Source organism: Loxodonta africana, chromosome 6, assembly GCF_030014295.1.
Source record: "Loxodonta africana isolate mLoxAfr1 chromosome 6, mLoxAfr1.hap2, whole genome shotgun sequence".
Classification (NCBI taxonomy): Eukaryota; Metazoa; Chordata; class Mammalia; order Proboscidea; family Elephantidae; genus Loxodonta; species Loxodonta africana.
The window spans coordinates 20,304,733-20,326,676 of record NC_087347.1 but is presented as its reverse complement, the minus strand read 5'-3'; the positions used below and the strand labels follow the sequence as shown (position 1 = coordinate 20,326,676).

At 37.8% G+C, this 21,944-nt stretch overlaps 1 protein-coding gene across 1 annotated transcript in view; it reads right to left on the bottom strand.

Annotated features, from left to right (window-relative positions):
• The window catches only part of LOC100666235 (putative serine protease K12H4.7), a 102,651-nt gene extending 81,826 nt beyond the window's left edge, over positions 1-20,825 (bottom strand). Inside the window, exons 1-2 of the mRNA XM_023541023.2 lie at positions 20,646-20,825; positions 1,888-2,072 (exon numbers count right to left, since the gene is read on the bottom strand). Coding sequence (XP_023396791.2) covers positions 1,888-2,072; positions 20,646-20,804 — 344 coding nt within the window. The 5' untranslated portion in view covers positions 20,805-20,825. The remainder of the gene's footprint in view (positions 1-1,887; positions 2,073-20,645) is intronic.
• Between the last annotated feature and the right edge of the window lie 1,119 nt (positions 20,826-21,944).

Below are 21,944 nucleotides of genomic sequence, written 5' to 3'. Positions count from 1 at the left end.
CCTATTTGAGCCTAATTTTTTTTTTTTTTTTGGTATAAAAAAACGAATAAACAATTTTTTTTTAATTTACTTTTTGATGATGTGTCCTCCATAATAAGGATTCCTAGAATCCTGGGAAGTTTTTAATTCAAACGGCTAAAAGAAAGTGTCTCCCTATGGTATGGTGCTAAAACTAGCTGATTATGAATGTAAAAGTAGTCAAAGAATACAGAATGTTCAAAAAGAAGAAACACAAGTGGCCACAAACACATGAAAAGGTTAAGCCCTTTCTATTATCAAACTAACATAAACAGGAGTACTTTTCCCCTCCTATCAAATTGTCCTGATTTATTGTGTTGGCATGGATGTGATCAGGTCGGCTCTCACCTGTACAACTTGTGGAAGTGTCCAGTGTAGAATCATTCTGAAGGTAATTTATCCTCAAATAATAAGGGCTTCAAGAGGCAAAACATTTACCCTGGTTCAGCAAGTCTCCTACTAAGAAGTTACAGCAAAACTGCTAATTTTCTGCTTATATTCACTCGCCCTTTAATCTTTAGATAATTAAAGGCCTGGATTTCAGCTGGGCACTTGGCTTCCAGAATAAACAATATGTATCCCAGCCACCCGTCAAGCTGGATGTGGACTTATTAAGTTCAAGCCAATGGGATGGGAATGGAAAACTGTAGGTAAGATATATTGAAATACGTAATCATCAAATTATCCTACTTTTTTTTTCTAATGACAAATTCTAGAGCAAATTTTCATATCCTTATACTATCTCTCAAACTGCTCAATGACAGTCCAAATTCTATTGTTGTTTCTAACACCCTCTTACTGAAATGTACCACATTAATTTAATTTGGATAGCAAACAAGTTACTTGCTATATTTATTTGCTATGACGCAGATTATTCCATTCTTGAATAGCAATTTACTTCCTTAGATTGATAAAGAAAGCCCAGACTTAAAACTATTTGTAGACAATCATAGCATCTTTAACACACACACAAACACAAATCAAATTTTCTAACGAAGTCATGTATGGAATTACTGGAGTGTCAACTCACTACCAAATGTTAAGGGATTTTGAATTCAAAAACCACATTTGAGGAGTCACAAATAGAACAGGGGAAATATCTAGTAATTATGATTCTGTCAACATAAAGGCTTCCACGAATATGACCCATATAACAAAGGTATCACTTTACTGATACTAATCACATTCTCAGAATTTTAAAAAAGCAATCCTTCTTCTTATTTTAATGAAAATTAAAGAGTTTGACATAAAAATTCAATTTTTCACAACCTTCAGAGTCACTTTGTACGCTTCAATCTATTTGCTTGACTTCATATAATGTATAGCTTATTACTTTAATCAAGTATGCTAAAAACGTATCTTTCTACTGGGGGGAATAAACAAAAATACCAGGCGTCATGAATCAGGTATAGAGGCAAAAATGGGTCTCATATTCTTGCATCTTGCTCTATCACTGCATGCTGAAATTTAATAAGATATCCAGTTACCTTTGATGAGTTGTTTTAACAGAATAGTTACCCCGTTGCCATGGGTAGCATAGTTTTCACAGTACAAAATTCAATTGTAATAGAAAAAAATTAATAGGTATGACATTTTGCTTAAACGAGTTCAGGAAGATACAGAGTTTCATGAAATTATAGTATTTGAGGAATATATTTTATTCAAAGGAAATTTCATATGAATCTTTTTATAAACAAAATTGTTGCTAACCCCATCTCCACCTATCGCTTTTCTTTCTTTCATTTATATTTTCGAATATTCAGCTTCCTGAAATAAGACCGTATTTAGAGTTAACATTGCCTAAATTAAAAAGAGAGAGAATAACAACAGCAATGAGAACAACCACGAAAAGGAAACCCTTAAACTTACCCTGTTGGTTGGCTGCGTCCGTAAAATCTGTGTTCCAGAACTAAGCAGAGGGCACCCAGTCTCTCAGCATATGCGACAAAGGGAAGATTTCTTGATGTCCAGTTTCTTTTTGCACTCCCCATCCCTCCAATCATCAGAAATACTGGCCCGCCAGGTTTGTAGAAGGCATCATTAATGAAATATCTCTAAGAAAGTAAAAATATACTTGTAGGTTGCTAACTCAGCAGGCCTTGTGATTTTTTTTTTTTTTTGTGGTTTCTGATAACTGGGTTGCAGCATAATTTGGTTTGTCAGATTTGAGTTATGGTCCTGAGATTCCATCTAAATCTGTGATATTCATTGTGAAGAAAGTAACCAATGTCACTGAACAACTTGTGCAGAAATTGTCTAATGGGGACATAAACTGCTGTGTAAACCTTCACTGAAATCATAATAAAATGCTATTAAAAAAAAAAAAGCAGGGGAAACACTTTCTCCTTCCTTTTGTTTTCTCTGTCTTCATGTCAAGGTGTTTTTTTTCTTTAGCTTTAATGTCACACTCCTTCAGGCAGAGGGGTAGTCACCAGGTGAATGCAGGCCCCACAGATGACCCAGGTCTTACCCAGTACTCAGCAAGAAGGGTACTCACCTCACCTCAGGGGGTCCTGGGGAGCGGGGGTTAGCAGCAGTCATTGGGTGGAAACTGCAGAGTAGGCAGCAGGAGAAGGGTCCCTTCCTGAGCAGAGGCTCTGAGCTCCCAACTCATGCTCATATCCCACTAGTCTTTACTTTCACCAAAAACCACATACGAAGATGAAGGCATTAAGAATGTCAAGGTAGCAAGCACAGAACATGAAAGCCCACACGGGGTCCCTCTCCTGAGCATGGAGTCATGAACAACTTGGACTGTTACATGGGGCCCGCCACCCCTACCCTAAAAATAAATACTAGCTAATTTTTCATATAATTTACCAATGGGTAAATCAAAATATTTTTCAAATCATATGAGCTGCCTAGAAGCCCTGGTGGCTCAGCTGCTGACTCAGAGTTCGGTGGCTTGAACCTACCCAGCAGCTCTGCAGGACAAAGGACCTGATGATCTGCTTCTATAAATAATCCATTGCTGCCGAGGTGACTGCAACTCGTAGAGACCATGTGGGATAGAAAAGAACTGCCCCATAGGATTACCAAGCCTGTAATCTTTGTGGAGGCAGATTGCCACATCTGTCTCCCATGGAGCAGCTGGTGGGGTCGAACCACTGACCCCTCTGTTGGCATTTGAGAGGTTTGACCAGTGCACCACCAGGGCTCCTTCCTTAAATATTACAGCCTAGAAAACACTATGGGGCGGTTCTATTCTGTCACATGTGGTCACTATGAGTCAGAATTGACTTAAAGGCACACAACAAAAACAAGGGTGGTTCCTTAATAAATTTCCCAAATAGTTCATTTTTTAAGTATTAGAATTAACATGTTAAGCACTTTTGATTTTATCAACTGCCAATTTTTTCCTTTTTTAAAATTGTTAGTGGTTATGGAACCCAGGTGGCACAGTGTTTAGGAGGTAAGGCTGCTGACTATTGTCGAATAGAATGCACCAGCTGCTCCTTTGAAACCCTACAGGGCAGTTCTACTTTGTCCTAAGGGGTTGCTGTGAGTCGGAACTGACTCAATGGCAGCGGGTTTGAATACAATAACTTTTACACTGAGGGTCTAAAACAACTCAACTTCCATTTTTTGTGGTTCCTGTCATCCATTTCTTGATTGATTTATAACATAAATGAAAAGAACTAAAGAGTTATAATTTATGCTAAGGCCAAAACAGACACATTCCCTAAAGTCAGGTTGTCTCTTTCTTGAAAATACAATGGAATCACATGTGGGTGAATTCGCAAGTAGCTAAGCAGTACGCATTGCAAGTGGTAGAGTGCAAGCCTCAGGGGTTGTCACCTTGTGTTTGCTGCCTCTTGTCCAGCCTTACTCCACTTGGGGACATTAACCCATCTGCAGTGGAATCGCCCCAGCTCCAGGGATCAGCACCCCAGGCCTGAAATCTTTAGAAACTGCCTTTTAACCAACACCCTTAGGTGATGAATAGGCACAGGATAGCTGTGCAGTCCAGCCTGACCATTGTCTAACCAACCAGTAAGTCATTGCCATGGAGTCAAACTGACTCATGATGACCCATGTATTTCAGAGTGGAACTATGCTGCATAGAGTTTCAATGAATGAATTTTCAGGAGCAGATCTCCAGACCTTCCTAACAAGATGCCTCTGGGTGGACTTGAACCACCAGTCTTTTGGAGAGCAGCTGAGTGCTTAACTGTTTGCACCACCCAGGGCCTCTATCACTCTGACAGTCTCCAGGGAATTGTGAGCAACACACTGTCCTCCAGAAGCACTCTGAATGAACCTGGCATAGCTGTTGGGCTCATTCTTATATATCCTTTGGCTGAAATATCAAAAAGCCACAGACACAACTTGACTAAAGGCTTAGATACCCTGTGTTATGGATTGAATTCTGTCCTCCCAAAATATGTTTTGAAATCCTAACCATTGTACCTGGAAATATGACCTGCTTTGGAAATAGCGAGGTTTTCACTGTTGTGTTAATGGTGTCATGACAGAGTAGGGTGGGTCCTAAAACTAATCACTTCTGAGGTATAAAAAGGCCAGAATAGACACAGAGATACACATAGGGGGAAGATGACATATAAAGACAGGCACACACAGCAGATGCATCTCTATAAGCCCAGGAAAACCAAGGATTGCTGGCAGCTACCAGCAGCTAAAAAAATTATGCCTTATATGCATGCGAAAGCTGGGCAATGAATAAGGAAGACCAAAGAAGAATTGACACCTTTAAATTTGGTAGTTAGAGAAGAATATTGAATATACCATGGACTGACAAAAGAACCAACGAATCTGTCTTGGAAGAAGAACAGCAAGAATGCTCCTTAGAAGCAAGGATGGCAAGACTTTGTCTCATTAATTTGCACATGTTTTCTGGACAGGCCAGTCGCTGGAGAAAGATATTATGCTTCATAGAGGGTCAGTGCAAAAGAGGAAGACCCTGAATGAGATAGATTGACAGGGTGGCTGTAACAATGCACTCAAGCATAGCAATGACCCTGGGTATGGCTCAGGACCGGGCAGTGTTTCCCTCTTTTGTGCATAGGGTCACTATGGGTCAGAACCAACTCAAAGGCACTCAACAACAACAACCAGATGCTGATGTCTTCCTGGATCCATACCCTGAATGTGGACTTCCAGCTTCCTAGACTGTGAGAACATAAATTTCTTCTCTTCAAAGTCACTCATTTATGGTAGTTTTTGTTATGCCAATAGTAGGTAACTTAAAATAAATAAATAAATATGTGATATTTCTCAAGTCACTGCATCTACACATTGGGCAATTTTTTTTTTTTTTTGGTGGTGAAATAGGCACAACATCCAATTGCCCATTTCAAACATTTTCATGTGTACAATCCAGTGGTATAAATCACACTCATAATGTGCAACCATCACTACTATTTGTTTACATTTCATGCTAATATTTCAAATTAGTATTTAGGATGTGAAATTCTTTGATTTACACTTGTAGCTATTTTATTTTACTCTGAAAGTTTGAGTTCCCAGCAATATTAACATAACTATTTGCTTTATGCCCATAATGTACAGCAGTATACACATTAAAATACCAATATCAATATTAAAAAGAACCCAGGTAGTGCAATGCTTAATCTCAAGAACTGTACCACCAGGATGCCGTCCCATAAAGATTACAGCCTAGGGAATGTTGTGGGGCAGTTCTATGCTGTTCTATATTGTTGCTATGTGTTGGAGTCTGCTTGTTGTCACAAAGAAACAACAAAAATATTAAGAGTGATAGTTGAGTGTCTCCATTTCTCAGTTAGAAGAGAAAGCTGGAGTGGAAATGAGGTGAGTGCTGAAATTGTGGGGATTGCAACCAATATCACAAATCAATTTTTGTAAAAATTTTTAAATGAGAAACTAATTTGCTCTGTAAACTTTCACGTAAAACACAATACAATTATAATAATAACAAAAAAGTTATAATAATATTTTGAAAATTTTGATACTTTTAAAATGGGCAAAACATCTTACAAAATGGGTGAATTGGAGGGCATTATACTGAGTGAAATAAAACAATCATAAAAGGACAAATATTTTATGAGACTACTGTAACAAAAAACGAAGACAAGGCTTACACTCAGAAAAAAAGAACATATTTGATGGTTATGAGGCAATAGAAGGTGAGGAGAGGAAATCACTAACTAGATAGAAGAAAACTGTTAACTTTGGTGAAAGGAAACACAAGACACAATAAGGGGAAGACAGCGCAGTCTGACCAAGACAAAGTCATAGAAGCTTCCTAGATACATATAAACAATAAAGGGATCAATTTATTGAGGCTGAGTGCTGGAGATCATGATCTCAGGGAATATCTAGGTCAATGGGCATAATACAGTTCATAAAGAAAATGCTCTACATCCTACTATGGTGAGTAGTGTCTGGGGTCTTACAGCTTGCAAACAAGCATCTAAGATACATCTATTAGTCACATCCTGTCTGGAGCAAAGAATGAAGAAAATAAAGACACAAGAAAAATATCAGTCTAAAGGACTAATGGACCAAGAGAACCACAACGTCCACCAACCTGAGCCCAGAAGAACTAGATGGTGCCTGGCTATCGATGCTGACCACTCTGATAGAGATAACACTAGAGAGTTCAGGACATAGTGGAGGGAAAAATGTAGAACAAAATTAGAATTAACAACAACAAAAAAAAGACCAGACCTACTGGTCTGACAGAAATTGGAGAAACCCCTAAGACTGTGGGCCCCGAACACTCAGCTAACTGAAAACTGAAGTCACTCCAAATCCTACCTTTCAGACTAAGGTTAGACAGGCCTATAAAACAAACAATAACACATGTGAGGAACATTCCTCTTAGTTCAATCAAGTATAGGAGACGCAGTGGGCAATACCCATGCAAAAGAAAAGATGAGAAGTCAGGAAGGGACCAAATAACTAGACAAAGAGACAAAGGAAACCCAGGGTGCAAAGGGCTGACATATTGTGGGGATTGCAACCAATGTCGCAAAACAATTTGTGCATAAATTTTTGAAACAGAAATTAATTTGAGGTGTAACTTTCACCTAAACAAGAATAAATTTTTTTAAAAAACATAAAAAGGTAACCACAGTAAATAATATCACATTAAGAACAACAATGAATCCATGAAACATTTCATAATATGGAGGAATCTGGAAGGCACTATGCTGAGTGAAATTAGTCACTAGCAAAAGGACAATTATTCTATAAGACCACTATTATAAGAATTCAAGAAAAAGTGTAAACAAAGAGGAAAATGTTCTTTGATGTTAACGATGGTAGGGAGTGAGGGAGAGGGGTATTCACTAATTAGATAGTAGAAAGAACAATTGCAGGTGAAGGGAAGACACCACACAATACAGGAGAGGTCAGCTCAACTGGATTAAACCAAAAGCTAAGAAGTTTCCTGAACAAAACCAAACACTTTGAAGGCCAGAGTAGAAAGGATGGGGGTCTGGGAACCATGGTTTCAGGGGACATCTAGGTCAGTTGGCATAACAAAATGTATTAAGAAAACATTCTGTATCCCACTTTGGTGAGTGGCATCTGGGGTATTAAACCGTAGCAAGTGGCCGCCTAAGATGGATCAATTGGTCTCAACCCACCTGGAGCAAAGGGGAATGAAGAACACCAAAGACACAAGGTAAATATGAGTCCAAGAGACAGACAGGGCCACATAAACCAGATACTACATCAGCCTGAGCCTGGAAGAACTAGATGGTGCATGACTGCCACCGATGACTGCCCTGACAGGGAACACGACAGAGACTCTCTGATGGAGTGGGAGAATGGTGGAATGCAGATTTCATAGTTTCATGAAAAGACGAGACTAAATGGTCTGCCTGAGACTACAGTGACCCTGGAGGTCGTGGTACCCAGATGACCAATTAGCCCAAGACTGGAACCATTTCTGAAGCCAACTCTTCAGGTAGGGATTGGACCAGACTATAAGATTGAAAATGATACTGGTGAGGAGTGAACTTCTTAGCTCAAGTAGACACGTGAGACTATGTGGGCAGCTCCTTTGTAAAGGTGAGATGAGAAGGAAGAGGGGGACAGGAGTTGACTAAATGGATGAGGAACACAAGGTGGAGAGAAAAAGAGTGCTGTCTCATTAGGGGGAGAGCAGATAGGAGTACATAGCAAGGTGTGTACAAAATTTTGTATGAGAGACTGACTTGATTTGTAAATTTTCACTTAAAGCAAAACAACAACAAAAAATCAAGAATCTTCTGAACAAAGAGATCTTCCTAGAAATACCGGAGGTAGAATAGAAAAGATTAATAAACAGAACTCTTAAAGAGATCAGGAAAGAGATCAGGCAAAAGGCAGAACAAGCAAATGAATGCACAGATAAAGGAATCGAGGAAATTAAGAAGGTTATTGAAGAGCATAGTAACAAATAATAGTCTGTAAGAGGTTTTAGAGAGACAGCAAACAGAAATTCAGAAGACTAACAATATAGTTTCAAAATTAGACATCTCAATGGAAAATAACAGGAGCAGAATTGAGGAAATGGAAGTCAGAATTAAGAAGACTGAAGATAAAGCGCTTGACATCAAGGTATTTGAGGAAAAATCAGATAAAAGAATTTTTTAAAAATGAAGAAACCCTAAGAACATGTGGGACTAAAAAATGTAGTCATAGATCTTTCATATGGAGAGGAAGTCATGGCAATATAAAGAGATAAAATTTTGGTTTAAACATAGAAAAATAGAGACAAATATCAAGGAAACCAAGAATGAGACTAACAATCCTACACATCAAAATAAAATACAAGAAAAGCATAAAGACTCAGCAAAAAACAAACTCAACAACAATGAACAGAGGAAAGGACAATATATAAAGAAAAACTACTCAGCACAAAAATTAAGTGGAAAAAAAAGGAACTGTCAACAGCACACAAAAAAAGACATGAAAATAACAGCCCTAAATTCATACCTATTCATAATTTCATAATTCTGCTGAATGTAAAAGGACTAATCATACCAATAAAGAGACAGAGAGTAGTAGAATTGAGGGAAAAAAAAAAAAAAACACAATCTCTCTATATGCTGCCTACAAGAGACACACCTTAGGCTTAAAGACGCAAAAAAACTAAAACTCAAAGGATGTAAAAACATATATATCAAGCAAAGAACAATCAAAAAAGAGCAGGAGTGGCAATATTAATTTCTGACAAAATAGATTTTAAAGTAAAATCCTCCTCAAAGGATAAGGAAGGACACTATATAATGATTAAAGTGTCAATATACCAGGAGGATATATCCATAATAAATATTTATGCACCAAACTACAGGGCTACAAGATACATAAAACAATTCTAAGAGCACTGTAAAATGAGATAGACAGCTCCACAATAATAGCAGAAGACTTCAGGACACCTCTCTCAGTAAAGGACAAAACATCTAGAAATAAACTCAACAAAGATACAGAAGAGCTAAAGAGTACAATCACCAACTTGACCTCATAGGCATATATAGAACAATCCACCCAATATCTACAAAATACACATTCTTTTCTAGCCCACATGGAACATTCTCCAGGATAGACCACATCTTAGGCCACAGAGCAACCCTCAACAAAATCCAAAACATTGAGAAAATACAAAGTATCTTCTCTGACCACAAAACCATCAAAGTAGAAATTAACAACTAGAAGAGTAAGAAAAAAAAAAAATCAGTTACGTGGGAAATGAATAACACCCTGCTTAAAAACCACTGGGTAATAGAAGAAAGCAGAGATGGGATAAAAATATTCCTTAAATCAAACGAGAATGAAAACACACCTTACGAAAGCCTTTGGGACACAGCAAAGGCAGTGCTCAGAGGTCAATTTATAGCAATAGATGAACACATCAAAAAAGAAGAAAATGACAAAATGAAAACATTAGCTACATAAGTAAGTTGTCCACAGCCACCAGAAGAAAGGAAATAATAAAGATCAGAGCAGAAATAAATGAAATAGAGAATAGAAAATCAACAGAAAGAACCAACAAAACCAAAAGTTGGTTCTGTGAAAGGATCAATAAAATAGAAAAACCACTGGCCAAATTGACAAAAGAAAAACAGGAGAGGACACAAATAACGCAAATAAGAAATGAAATGGAGGACATTACAACAGACCTTACTGAAATAAAAAGGATCATAAGAGAGTATTATGAAAAACTATACTCCAACAAATTTAAAAAACTAGAGGAAATAGACAAATTTCTAGAGGCACACTACCTACCCAAAGTAACAAAAAATGATGTTGAAAATCTGAACAGACCCATAACAAGAGAAGAGAATGAAAAGGTCATTAAAAAAACAAAACAAAACAAACAAAAAAAACCTCCCAACAAATAAAGCCCTGGTCCGGATGGCTTCACCGTATAATTCTACCAACACGAAGCCAGCATAACCCTGATACAAAACCATGCAAAGACACCAATAAATAAATCACGGACCAATATATCTCCTCAATACAGATGCAAAAATACTCAACAAATTCTAGACAATAGAATTCACCATCATATCAAAAACAATAATTTTTGGATTGTCAAAAATAATAGCAATACACCATGACCAAGTAAGATTCATACCAGGTATATAAAGGTGTTTCAACATTAGAAAATCAATCAATGTAATCCAATGAATAAAAGGAAAAAAAAAAAAAATCACATGATCATCACAATCGATGCAGAAAAGGCATTTGACAAAGTCCAACACCCATTCCTGAGAAAAACTGTCAACAGTATATGTATATAAGGGAAATTTCTGAACATACTACAGGGCATCTATGCAAACCAACTGCCAACATCATTCCTAATGGAGAAAGGCTGAAAATATTCCCCTTGAAAAAAGAAACAACACAAGGATGCCCTTTATCTCCACCCTTATTTTACATTGTGCTGGAAGTCCTAGCAAGAGCAATAAGGCAAGAAACAGAAATAATGGGCATCAAAATTGGTAATGAAGAAGTTAAACAATCCCTATTTCCTAATGGTATGATACTATACATAGAAAATCCAAAAGACTCCATGAGAAAACTCCTGGAACCAACAGAAAGATTCCTCAGTGCAGCAGGATAAAAGACAAACATACAAAAATCAGTTGAATCCCTATACATCAATAAAGAGAACAATGAAAAGACAATCACAAAAACAATACCACTTAGAATAGCCAATTAAAAAAAAAAATACTTGGGAATAAATCTAACCAGGGATGTAAAAGACCTATACAAAGAAAACACTACTGCAAGAGACCAAAAGATCTGCATAAATGGAAAAATATACCATGCTCATGGATAGGTAGACTCAACAATGTGAAAATAACAATTCTACCCAAAGTGATTTACAAATACAAAGCAATCACAATCCAAATACCAACAACATTCTTTAAAGAGATGGAAAACATATCATTAACTTTATATGGAAAGGGAAGAAGCCCCGGGTAAGAAAAGCAGTACTGAAGAAGAAGAATAAAGTAGGAGGACTCGCACTACCTGACCTCAGAACCTACTATACAGCTATGGTAGTCAAAACAGCCTGGTACTGGTATAAGGATAGATACATTGACCAATGGAACAGAATCGAGAAACTAGACTTAAATCCATGTGCCTATGGTCACCTGGGAAACTCTGGTGGCCTAGTGGTTAAGTGCTATGGCTGCTAACAAAGAGGTCGGCAGTATGAATCTGACAGGCGCTCCTTGGAAAGCCTATGGAGCAGTTCTACTCTGACCTATAGGGTCGCAGTGAGTCAGAATCAACTCAACAGCAGTGGTGGTGATGGATGGTCACCTGATCTTCAACAAGGGCCCAAGGTCCATAAAATGGGGAAAAGAGCCTTTTTAACAAATGGTGCTGGCAAAACTCAATGTCCATCTGGAAAAAAAAAAAAAATGAAACAGGACCTATCCCTCATACCATATTCAAAAACTAACTCAAAATGGATCAAGACGTAAATATAAAGCCAAAAATGATGAAGTTCATAGAAGAAAAAATAGGATCAATGCTAGAGGCCTTAATACACGGCGTAACAGGATACAAACCACAACCAAAAACACATAAGCTCCAGAAGATAAGCTAGATAACTGGGATCTTCTAAAAAGTAAATATTTATGCTCACAGAAGACTTCACCAAAAGAGCAAAAAGAGAACCTACAGACCTGGAAAAAATGTTTGGGTGTTACAAGTCAGACAAAGGTCTAATCTCTAAAATCCACAAGAAAATCCAACACCTCTACAAGAAAAAGACAAATAATCCAATTAAAAATTGGGCAAAGAAAATCAACAGACCTTTCACCAAAGAATACAATCAAGCTGCCAATAGAAATTCTCATGAGCTCTAGCCATTAGAGAAATACAGATCAAAACCACAATGAGATACCATCTCACCCCAGCATTACTGGCAGGAATCAATAAAACAGGAAATAACAAATGTTAGAGAGGTGCAGGAGATGGTAACTCTTATGCACTGCTGGGGGGAATGCAAAATGATACAACCATACAAAATGATATGGCACTTTCTTAGAAAGCTAGAGATAGAAACACCATATGATCTAGCAACACCACTCGTAGAAATATATCCTAGAGAAATGAGAGTTGCCTCATGAATAGACATATGCACACCCATGTTCATTGTAGCATTGTTCACAATAGCAGAAAGATGGCAACAACCTAGATGCCCATCAACAGATGAATGGATAAACAAGCTGTGGTGCATACTCACGATGGAGTATTACACAATGATAAAGAACAACGACGAATCTGTGAAGCACCTCCTAACATGGAGGAATCTGGAGGGCATTATGCTGAGTGATATAAGTCAATCACAAAAGGACAAATATTGTATGAGACCACTACTATAAAAACTCATGAAAAGATTTACATACAAAAAGAAACAATCTTTGATGGTTACAAGGGAGGGTAAGGGTGGGGATGGAAAAACACTTAATAGACAATAGATAAGTGGTAACTTTGATGAAGGGTAAGACAGTACACAATACTGGGGAAGCTAGCATAACCTGTACAAGGCAAGGTCATGGTATCTCCATAGACACATTTAACCTCCCTGAGGGATCAATTTGCTGGGCCGGGGGCTGTGGGGACCATGGTCTCAGGGAACACCTAGCTCAATTGACATAACACACTTTATAATGTTAAAGTTCTACATTCTACTTTGGTGAGTAGCGTCTGGGTTCTTAAAAGCATGGGAGTGGCCATCTAGGATATTCTACTGGTCTCCTTCAGGAGCAAGGAAGAATGGAGAAAAGTAAAGATGCAAGGGAAGGATTAGTCCAAAGGACTAACAGACCACATCTACCATGGCCTCTTCCAGACAGAGTCCAGTACAACTAGATAGTCCCTGGCTACCACCACTGACTGCTCTGACAGGGTTCACAATAAAGGATCCTGGAAAGAGTTGGAGAAAAATATAGAACAAAATTTTAACTCAAAAAGGAAGACCAGGCTTGCTGGCCTGACAGAGACTGGAGAAACCCTGAGTATATGGCCCCCAGATACCCGTTCAGCTCAGTAATGAAGTCACTCCTAAGGTTCACCCTTCAGCCAAAGATTGGATAGATCTATGGAACAAAACAAGACTAAAGGAGTGCAACAGACCTGGGGCAGGGAATGGAAGACAGGAGGGAACAGGAAAGGTGGTAATAGGCAACCCAGAATTGAGAAGGGAGAGTTGTCATGTAGTGAGGTTGTTAACCAATGTCATACAATAATGTGTGTACTAAATGCTTGATGAGAAACTAGTAAGTTTTGTAAAACTTCATTTAGAGTACAGTAATGAAAAAAAAAAAAAACCTACATAAGTGGAAAAACATACCTTGCGCATGGATAGGAAGACTCAACACCGTGAAAATGTCTATTCTATCCAAAGCGAACTATGGACATAATGCAATCTCAATCCAAATTTGACAAAAATCAAATCCATATTTGACAAAGGTCCAAAGTCTGTTAAATGGGGAAAAGACAGTCCCCCTATAACAAATGGTGCTGGCATAACTGGATATCCATCTGCAAAAAAATGAAACAAGACCCATACCTCTCACCATGCACAAAAACCAACTTAAAATGGATCAAGGACCTGAATATAAAATCTGAAATAATAAAGATGATGGAGGAAAAAATAGGGACAACACTAGGAGCCCTAATACATGGCATAAACAGTATACAAAACATTACTAACAATGCAGGAACACCAGAAGAGAAACTAGGTAACAGAGAGCTCCTAAAAATCAAACATTTGTGCTCATCTAAAGAGTTCACAAAAAGAGCAAAAAGACTACCTACAGACTGAGAAAATGTTTTTGGCTATGACAAATCTGATCAGCGTCTGATCTCTAAAATCTATATGATCCTGCAAAAACTAAACAACAAAAAGACAACCCAATTAAAAAATGGGAAAAGGATGTGAACAGGCACTTCACCAAAGAAGACATTCAGGCAGCTCACAGATGCATGAAGAAATTCTCAAGATAATTAACTATTACAGAAATGCAAATGAAAACTACAATGAGATACCATCTCACCCCAACAAGGCTGGAATTAATCCAAAAACACAAAATAATAAATGTTGGAGAGGTTGTGGAGAGACTGAAACACCTATACACTGCTGGTAGGAATTTAAAATGGTACAACTACTTTGGAAATTGATTTGGTGCGTATTTAAAAAGCTGGAAATAGAACTAACATACAATCCAACAATCCCACTCCTTGGAATATATCCTACAGAAATAAGAGCCTTCACAGGAATAGATATATGTACACCTATGTTCATTGCAGCATTGTTTACAATAGCAAAAAGATGGACACAACCAAGGTGCCCATCAACAGAAGAATGGATAAACAAATTATGGTATATTCATGGAATGGAATACTATGCAACAATCAAGAACAACAATGAATCCCTGAAACATCTCGTAACATGGAGGATTCTGGAAGGCATTATGCTGAGTGAAATTATTCAGTCTCAGAAGGGCATGTATTATATGAGACCAGTATTGTAAGAACTCAAGAAAAAGCTTAAACACAGAAGAAAATATTCTTTGATGGTTAGATGGATGGGGAGGGAGGGAGAGAGGTATTCATTAATTACATAGTAGACAAGAATTATTTAAGATGAAGGGAAAGACAACACACAACACAAGGGAAGTCAGCACGACTGGACTGAACCAGAAGCAAAGAAGTTTCCTGAATACAACCAAATGCTTTGAAAGCCAGAATAGCAGGGAAGGGGGTCTGGAGACCTTGGTTTCAGAGGACATCTAGGTCAACTGGCATAACAAAATATATTAAGAAAACATCCTGCCTTCCACCTTGGTGAGTGGCATCTGGGGTCATAAATGCTAGCAAGAAGCCACCTAAGATGGATCTATTAGTCTCAAACCACCTGGGGCACAGGAGAATGAAGAAAACCAAAGACACATGGTAAATATGAGCCCAAGAGGCATAAAGGGCCACATAAACCAGAGACTACATCACCCTAATTCCAGAAGTACTAGATGGTGCCCGGCTACGATTGATGACTGCCCTGACTCAGAAAACAACAGAGAAATCACTGATAGAGCAGGAGAACAGTGGGATACATACCTCAAATTCTAACAAAAAGATCAGACGTAGTGGTCTGACTGAGACTGGAGGGATCCCAGAGGTCATAGCCCCTGGATCCTCCTTATTGGAAGGACTGGAACCATTCCTGAATGGAGCTCTTTAGAGAATGATTGGACTGGACTATAAAACAGGAAATTATACTGATGAGGAGTTAGCTTCTTGGCTCAAGAAGACACATGGGAGTACGTGGCATCTCCTGTATGGAGGTGAGTTGAGAAGGCAGAGGGGGACAGATGCTGGTTGAACAGACATGGGGAATACAGGGTAGAGAGCAAGAGTGTGCTGTCCCATTAGGGAGAGAGCAGCTAGGGTTACATAGCAAGGTGTGTATAAGTTTTTGTATGAGAGACTGACTTGATTTGTAAACTTTCAGTTAAAGGACAATAAATAAAAAATAAAAAAAGAAGTTGAATCTGCCCCTCCCAAAAATAAAATAGGGATCATTTCTATTTTCTAAACCTTTTACTTGCTCTCAGTACATGTAACCATTTTTACTAATTTTGAATGTATTATTTCATTATTTTTGTAAAATATAAATACAAATTTCTGTTTTCTGTCTTTTTTTAGGATGTCATTCTGCTATTTTCACATAGTATCATATCTTGGATATCAGTATATCATATCTTGGATATCAGTATATAGCTGTATATGGAGATGTTGAAATATTCTGTATCTCTGTTACACCTACATGGTATTTTCTAGTGTGGGTATGCCTTAATAATTAAACCAGTATTCTATTGAAGAAATTTGTTTCATTTTTCATCTGTTACTATTTTATATGGTGCTGCACTGAACACTTTGCGCATGTTTCTTTTTGTATTTTTGCTAGTGGGTCTTTCAGATAGATTCCTAAAAGTGGATGTTACTTTACTAAATATTACTAAATACTCTTTTAAAAAGACCGTAACATTTTTTCATTCCTAGCTTCTATGTATGAGAGTGCCTATTACAAAGAGCCTGATCATCAGAGGATGTTATCAGGCTAAAAATAATGGTATTGCGAAGCATTTTATAATTGTGACAAGAGGTTTTTTCCTAAGAATAATTCAAGAACTTAAAGAAAATCACCTCTATAAACAAGAGATCAGAAGACATAATGAAAAAATAACCTGAAGAGATGAAAACTCTAGTGGCCATGCTGAAGATATAAGTACAAGGAAAAATGAACTTACTGCAAAAATAAAAATCATTCACAGTTATAAGGAATCTAGAGTACAAGCTGAAGAAGAATTAGAAATAAATGAAAAAGTGTTTGAATTAGAGAGAAAATTAAAACCGTGAAATAGACAATGGTCATGCAACACACGTGTAATTAGTGACTTTGAAGAAGAAAAACGGATGTAGTGAACAGCAAAAATATATAATTCCAAACAAGGTTCTAGAATTAATAGACTGTGTCTCATGAAAATCTGATATATACTCATAGACATCAAGATGTGGCCAAGGGATTTTTATTTACTTCAAAGAAGAAAGGATCTTCAAGCATTGCCGCAATAATTTTGGCTGGACTCAACCAACTACACAGCCCTATTTACTGCTAGATGAGAGTTTAAGAAAGCATATTAACTAAGTGAAGAAAAGTGACAAGCAAGAATTATAAACTAGTTGTTTAGACATCACACAAGTATGAAAATTCACAGAATATAATTCTTACAAATCTTTCCTATAGAAGCTATTTTGACAAAGGGACTGGAATTGAAAACGTGTCTACTTGCATACAACACTAAGCCTAAAACAACCTTGAGCTTATGATTTTGAATAGAATTAAACGTTACAAAATCTGAAAATGAAAAATATATGCTGATTAATAGTGGGAAAATGCAGAACAGAATTTCAAATTATCCTACAAACTAGAATTTCTGGAGATATGGCAGATGGCTGAAGCCTTGAAACTATTGCCCTGAGATAATACTTAAACTTTAAAGTAAAAATTTCCCCTGAAGGCTTCTTAAAACCAAAGAATATTTTCACTTAATTAGTAAAGTATGTCATCCTTCAGCATTATGTTCTTTTAAGATCTCAACACATGGGATCAAACTGACAAGAACAATGTAAAGATTAGATCGGAATTTTAGTGGGCAGTGAGTTTATCTTAATGGAAGAGGAACATGTCAGCAAATTAGGGTGAGAATGGTTGCACAACTCAAAGAATGGAATCAATATTACTGAGTAGTACATGTAAAAACTGTCGATTTGTGTGTGTTTGACTGTATATATGCTCCACAGCAACGAATTAAATTATAAATGAAAAATGAAAGATAAAAGTTTAATATCACTAAGAAAAATGGGAAAGTAAAGGCGAAAAGCTGGCAAGTTATAGTGCAAAGAGACAAAGGGCTTCATCTTTTACAAAGTCATACAGAGATATACCCAGCATATTAATATGATGTTGTTGGTGTCAGGTGCTGTCAACTCAGTTCCATCTCATAGCTGCCTTGTATGCTACAAAATGACACACTTCCTACCTAGTCCTGTACCACCCTCTCTATCCTTGATATGTCTGAGCCCATTCTTGCAGTCATTCTATAAATACACCTCATTGAGGGTCTTCCTCTTTTTCACTGACCCTCTACTGTACCAATCATGATGTCCTTCTCCAGGGACTGCTTGTTCCTGGTGACACATCTAAAGTTCTTGAGACGAAGTCTTGCCACCCTTGCTTCTAAGGAACATTTTGGCTGTACTTCTTCCTAGACGTACTTATTTGTTGTTCTGGCAGTTCATGGTATAGTCAATATTCTTTGATGACATCATAGTTCAAATGCATCTGTTTTCCTTTGGCCTTCCTTATTCATCAACTCGATTTTGCATGCATATGATTAAAAGAGGGAAAATGCAGAACAGAATTGAATTTCAAAGTATCATGATTGAAAATACTATGGCTTGGGTCAGGTGCACCTTAGTCCTCAAAGAGCAATTTTTGCTTTTTAACACTTTAAAGAGATCTTATGCAGCAGATTTGCCCAATGCAATATGTCATTCAACTGCTTGTCTGCTAAGTTCACAGGTTTTGATTGTGGATTCAATTAAACAAAATCCTTGACAACTTCAATCTTTTCTTCCTTTATCATGATGTTGCCTATCGGTACTGTTGTGAGGAGTTAGTCATCTACATATCTCTGGCTGTTAATGAGAATTACTCCATGTAACCAAACAAAAATGACTTTATCGAATCATCTTGCTTTATCAATTTGATTTTGGAACCATACAAATATTTTAGGTGATTATAAAACGAAATTAATGTTTACAAAATCAATTTTAGAAATAAAAAATGAAACAAATAGACACAAATCATATCTGATAGTTCACATAATCACACAGAGAGAAACTATTGCGAGTGACTGGAAAGCCGTTATTTGATTATACATCTTTAGGAGAATCACCCTTGTGGACAAAAAAGACTAGAAAGTTTTTTTTTTTTAATTTCAGTAATTATGTTTTTGGTGACAGTGTTGGTCTTATTATTCAGAGACTGTGCAAAATAAGGTAAAGAAAATGAGTGATTGTGCAATATTCTAAATCTACTACCTTTAATATTCTTTTAAAATCTGGTAAATAAAGAGAATGAGTCATGTATTTACACTGTCTTTCCAATATAAATTGTGTCACCAAGTAACCAAATAATAGACGATGGGAAGTCTCTTTTACACATATTCAAGTTAATAGATGAAGACTGATAAAATTAGCATTATCATCTTGCAACCCGTCCAGTGAATTAATACACCTAGCCATTGGGCATCAATAGCTTCTACCATAATAATAACAACAACAAAAAGACACTTCAAGCATTACATATCTCTACAGCAACATGAAGAAAACAAAAATCCTCAACGCTGCATCTATTAGCAACATCATGACTAGAGTCAAAACACTGAATTTGTCAAAGATTCATTTTACTTGGAGCCATAATCAATGCCCATGGAAGCAGCAGTCAAGAAATCAAACAACATATTGCGTTGGGCAAATCTGCTGCAAAAGACCTTTTTAAAGTTGTAAAAAGCAAACATGCCACTTTGAGGATGAAAGTGTGACTGTCCCAAACCATGGTATTTTCTATCACCTAATATGCATGCAAAAACTGTACAATGAATGAGGAAGACCAAAGAATAATTGATGCCTTTGAATTATGCTGTTGGTGAAAAGCATTGAGTATATCACAGATTCCCAGTAGAATGAAGAAATCTGTCTTGGAAATGCAGCCACGATGCTCCGTAGAAGTGGAGATGGAGCGACTAGTCTCATATACTTTGGGCATGTTATCTGAAGGGCGCAGTCCCTGGAGTAAGGCATCATGCTTGGTAGAGAATCAGCAAAAGAGAGGGAGGCCCTAAAGGAGATTGATTGACACTATGACTTCCACGATGGCTCAATCATAGAAACAATTGTACAGACAGCACAGAACCCAACATTATCTTGTACTGTTGTACATAGGGTCATTATGAGTCAGAACTGACTCAACAGCACCTAACAAAAACACCACAGGAATGAACTTGATATTATCTATGACGTACTCTTGCTCCCCAGCTCTCACATAAAAAAAAGTGAACAAACAAAAAAACTGAATTTGAACAGTACTCTAGTCCCAGCAAACTTATAGAAACTTCATACAACTTTGAAAGTAAACCTAAAAACAAACAAAAAACAACTGAACATATTCCTTCAAAATTACATGGTTCAGCGAAGGAAGGCATGTTGGTTCAGTGAAATGTCCTCAAACCAAGTAGACAAATCAGTTGCCACCCAGGCAATTCTGACCCATGGTGAGCCCATGATTGTCAGAATAGACCTGTGCTCCATAGGGTTTTCAAAGCTGTCACTTTTAAGAACATTACCAGGCTTTTCTTCCAAGGTACCTCTAGCTGAGTGTGAACAACCAGCCTTCTAGTTAATCGCTCAGTGCTTAACTGTTTGAACCATCCAGCGAATGAAAACACTCCATATCTCTTCTATATTGGACCTCTGCCTCTTCATGGCCTCAAGCTCATAAAATCACCCACCCATCATCATCAGCCCTGGCCATTATTTTTTACCTGACGCCAGAATATTTCCTTTTGGTCAAAATGGTCAAGCTTTTGCATAAACCAGCGCTCATTTGTGGAGCTCGATGTGTTCAGTGGGGAACTCTGGGCACAAGAACAGAAGAGCAGCAATAGCAGCAACATCGGCAGCCACCCCAGAGCTCGGGCCATGGTGGTGTTGTAGGAAGCAGTTTCCACAGCTTGGGCTATTTCTACTGCAGTCACTGCCCCTCCCAGCCCTCCTTGGGCCCTCCACATTGTGCAAGACTGACAGTCATCAGTACTGAATCTGGGCCCCTAGGGCTACATGATGGTATCTTTACATAAAAGTTTAGGTGCCACTATCTCCCAAAATTATTTAGACAATAGAGACATTCCAGTAGAAAAGATCAAATGGGGGAGGGGAAGAATACCTGCTAGTGGCTTTGCACCCCACCTGCTAGGGAGGACGCCTTGTGATCATGGTCCCCAGGGCTGCAGGAATCACAAAAGGCAGGAGTCCAGGGTAAGAGTGGAGTTGCTGAGAAACTTAACATCCATTGAATGATTTCTTTGTCTTTGCTTCCTCATCTCTTGTAATATCTTCTGGTAGAACTCCAAGACCGCGCACATAGAATGACAGGACAAAATGAACGTCCAGATTCCAATCGGTGTGATATGTCTGTGCAGAAAACCAGGCATTTGAACCCCTGGTCACAGTTTCACCCTCCTGGTCTATACTTCTCTCATTATAGAACTGGTGTTTTTGTTGCTCTCATCCAATCTTCACCACCACCGTCATCACCACTTTTTCAAAGTCACCACTGCCATAAATGTATTCTGAAATGATCAAACACTGCTGGCTTCCTGGAAGGCTAAGTAATTACATAACTTTTCTGCCTTGGAACATCTTGTAGTAAAGTTATAATGCAACATATGCACAGGAAGGAGAGAGACGAGAGAAAGGCATATGAGGCATAGTCTGGGAGGGCTTTAACAGGCGTCTATGTAAGTATGGAATTTGAGGATTTTAAATGGTGCAAGGATTTCCACGGAGGTGGGAAGTGGGTGATATTGTGAGTGTTCAGTGGTTCTTTCTCATGCCTAGAGCCCAAAGAGTAATTATCACTATTAGCTTGGATGCCAGACTACTCAGGTTTGAAGCTTCAACCCATGGTGACCTTATGTATATCAGAAGGAAACATTGCCTGGTCCTGCACCATTCTCATAATCTTTGGTATGTTTGAGTTGTTGTTGTAATCACATGTCGCTCCCTTTCCTGGAGGGTTGCCCTTATTTTCACTAACCTTTGCTTTACTGAACATGATGTCC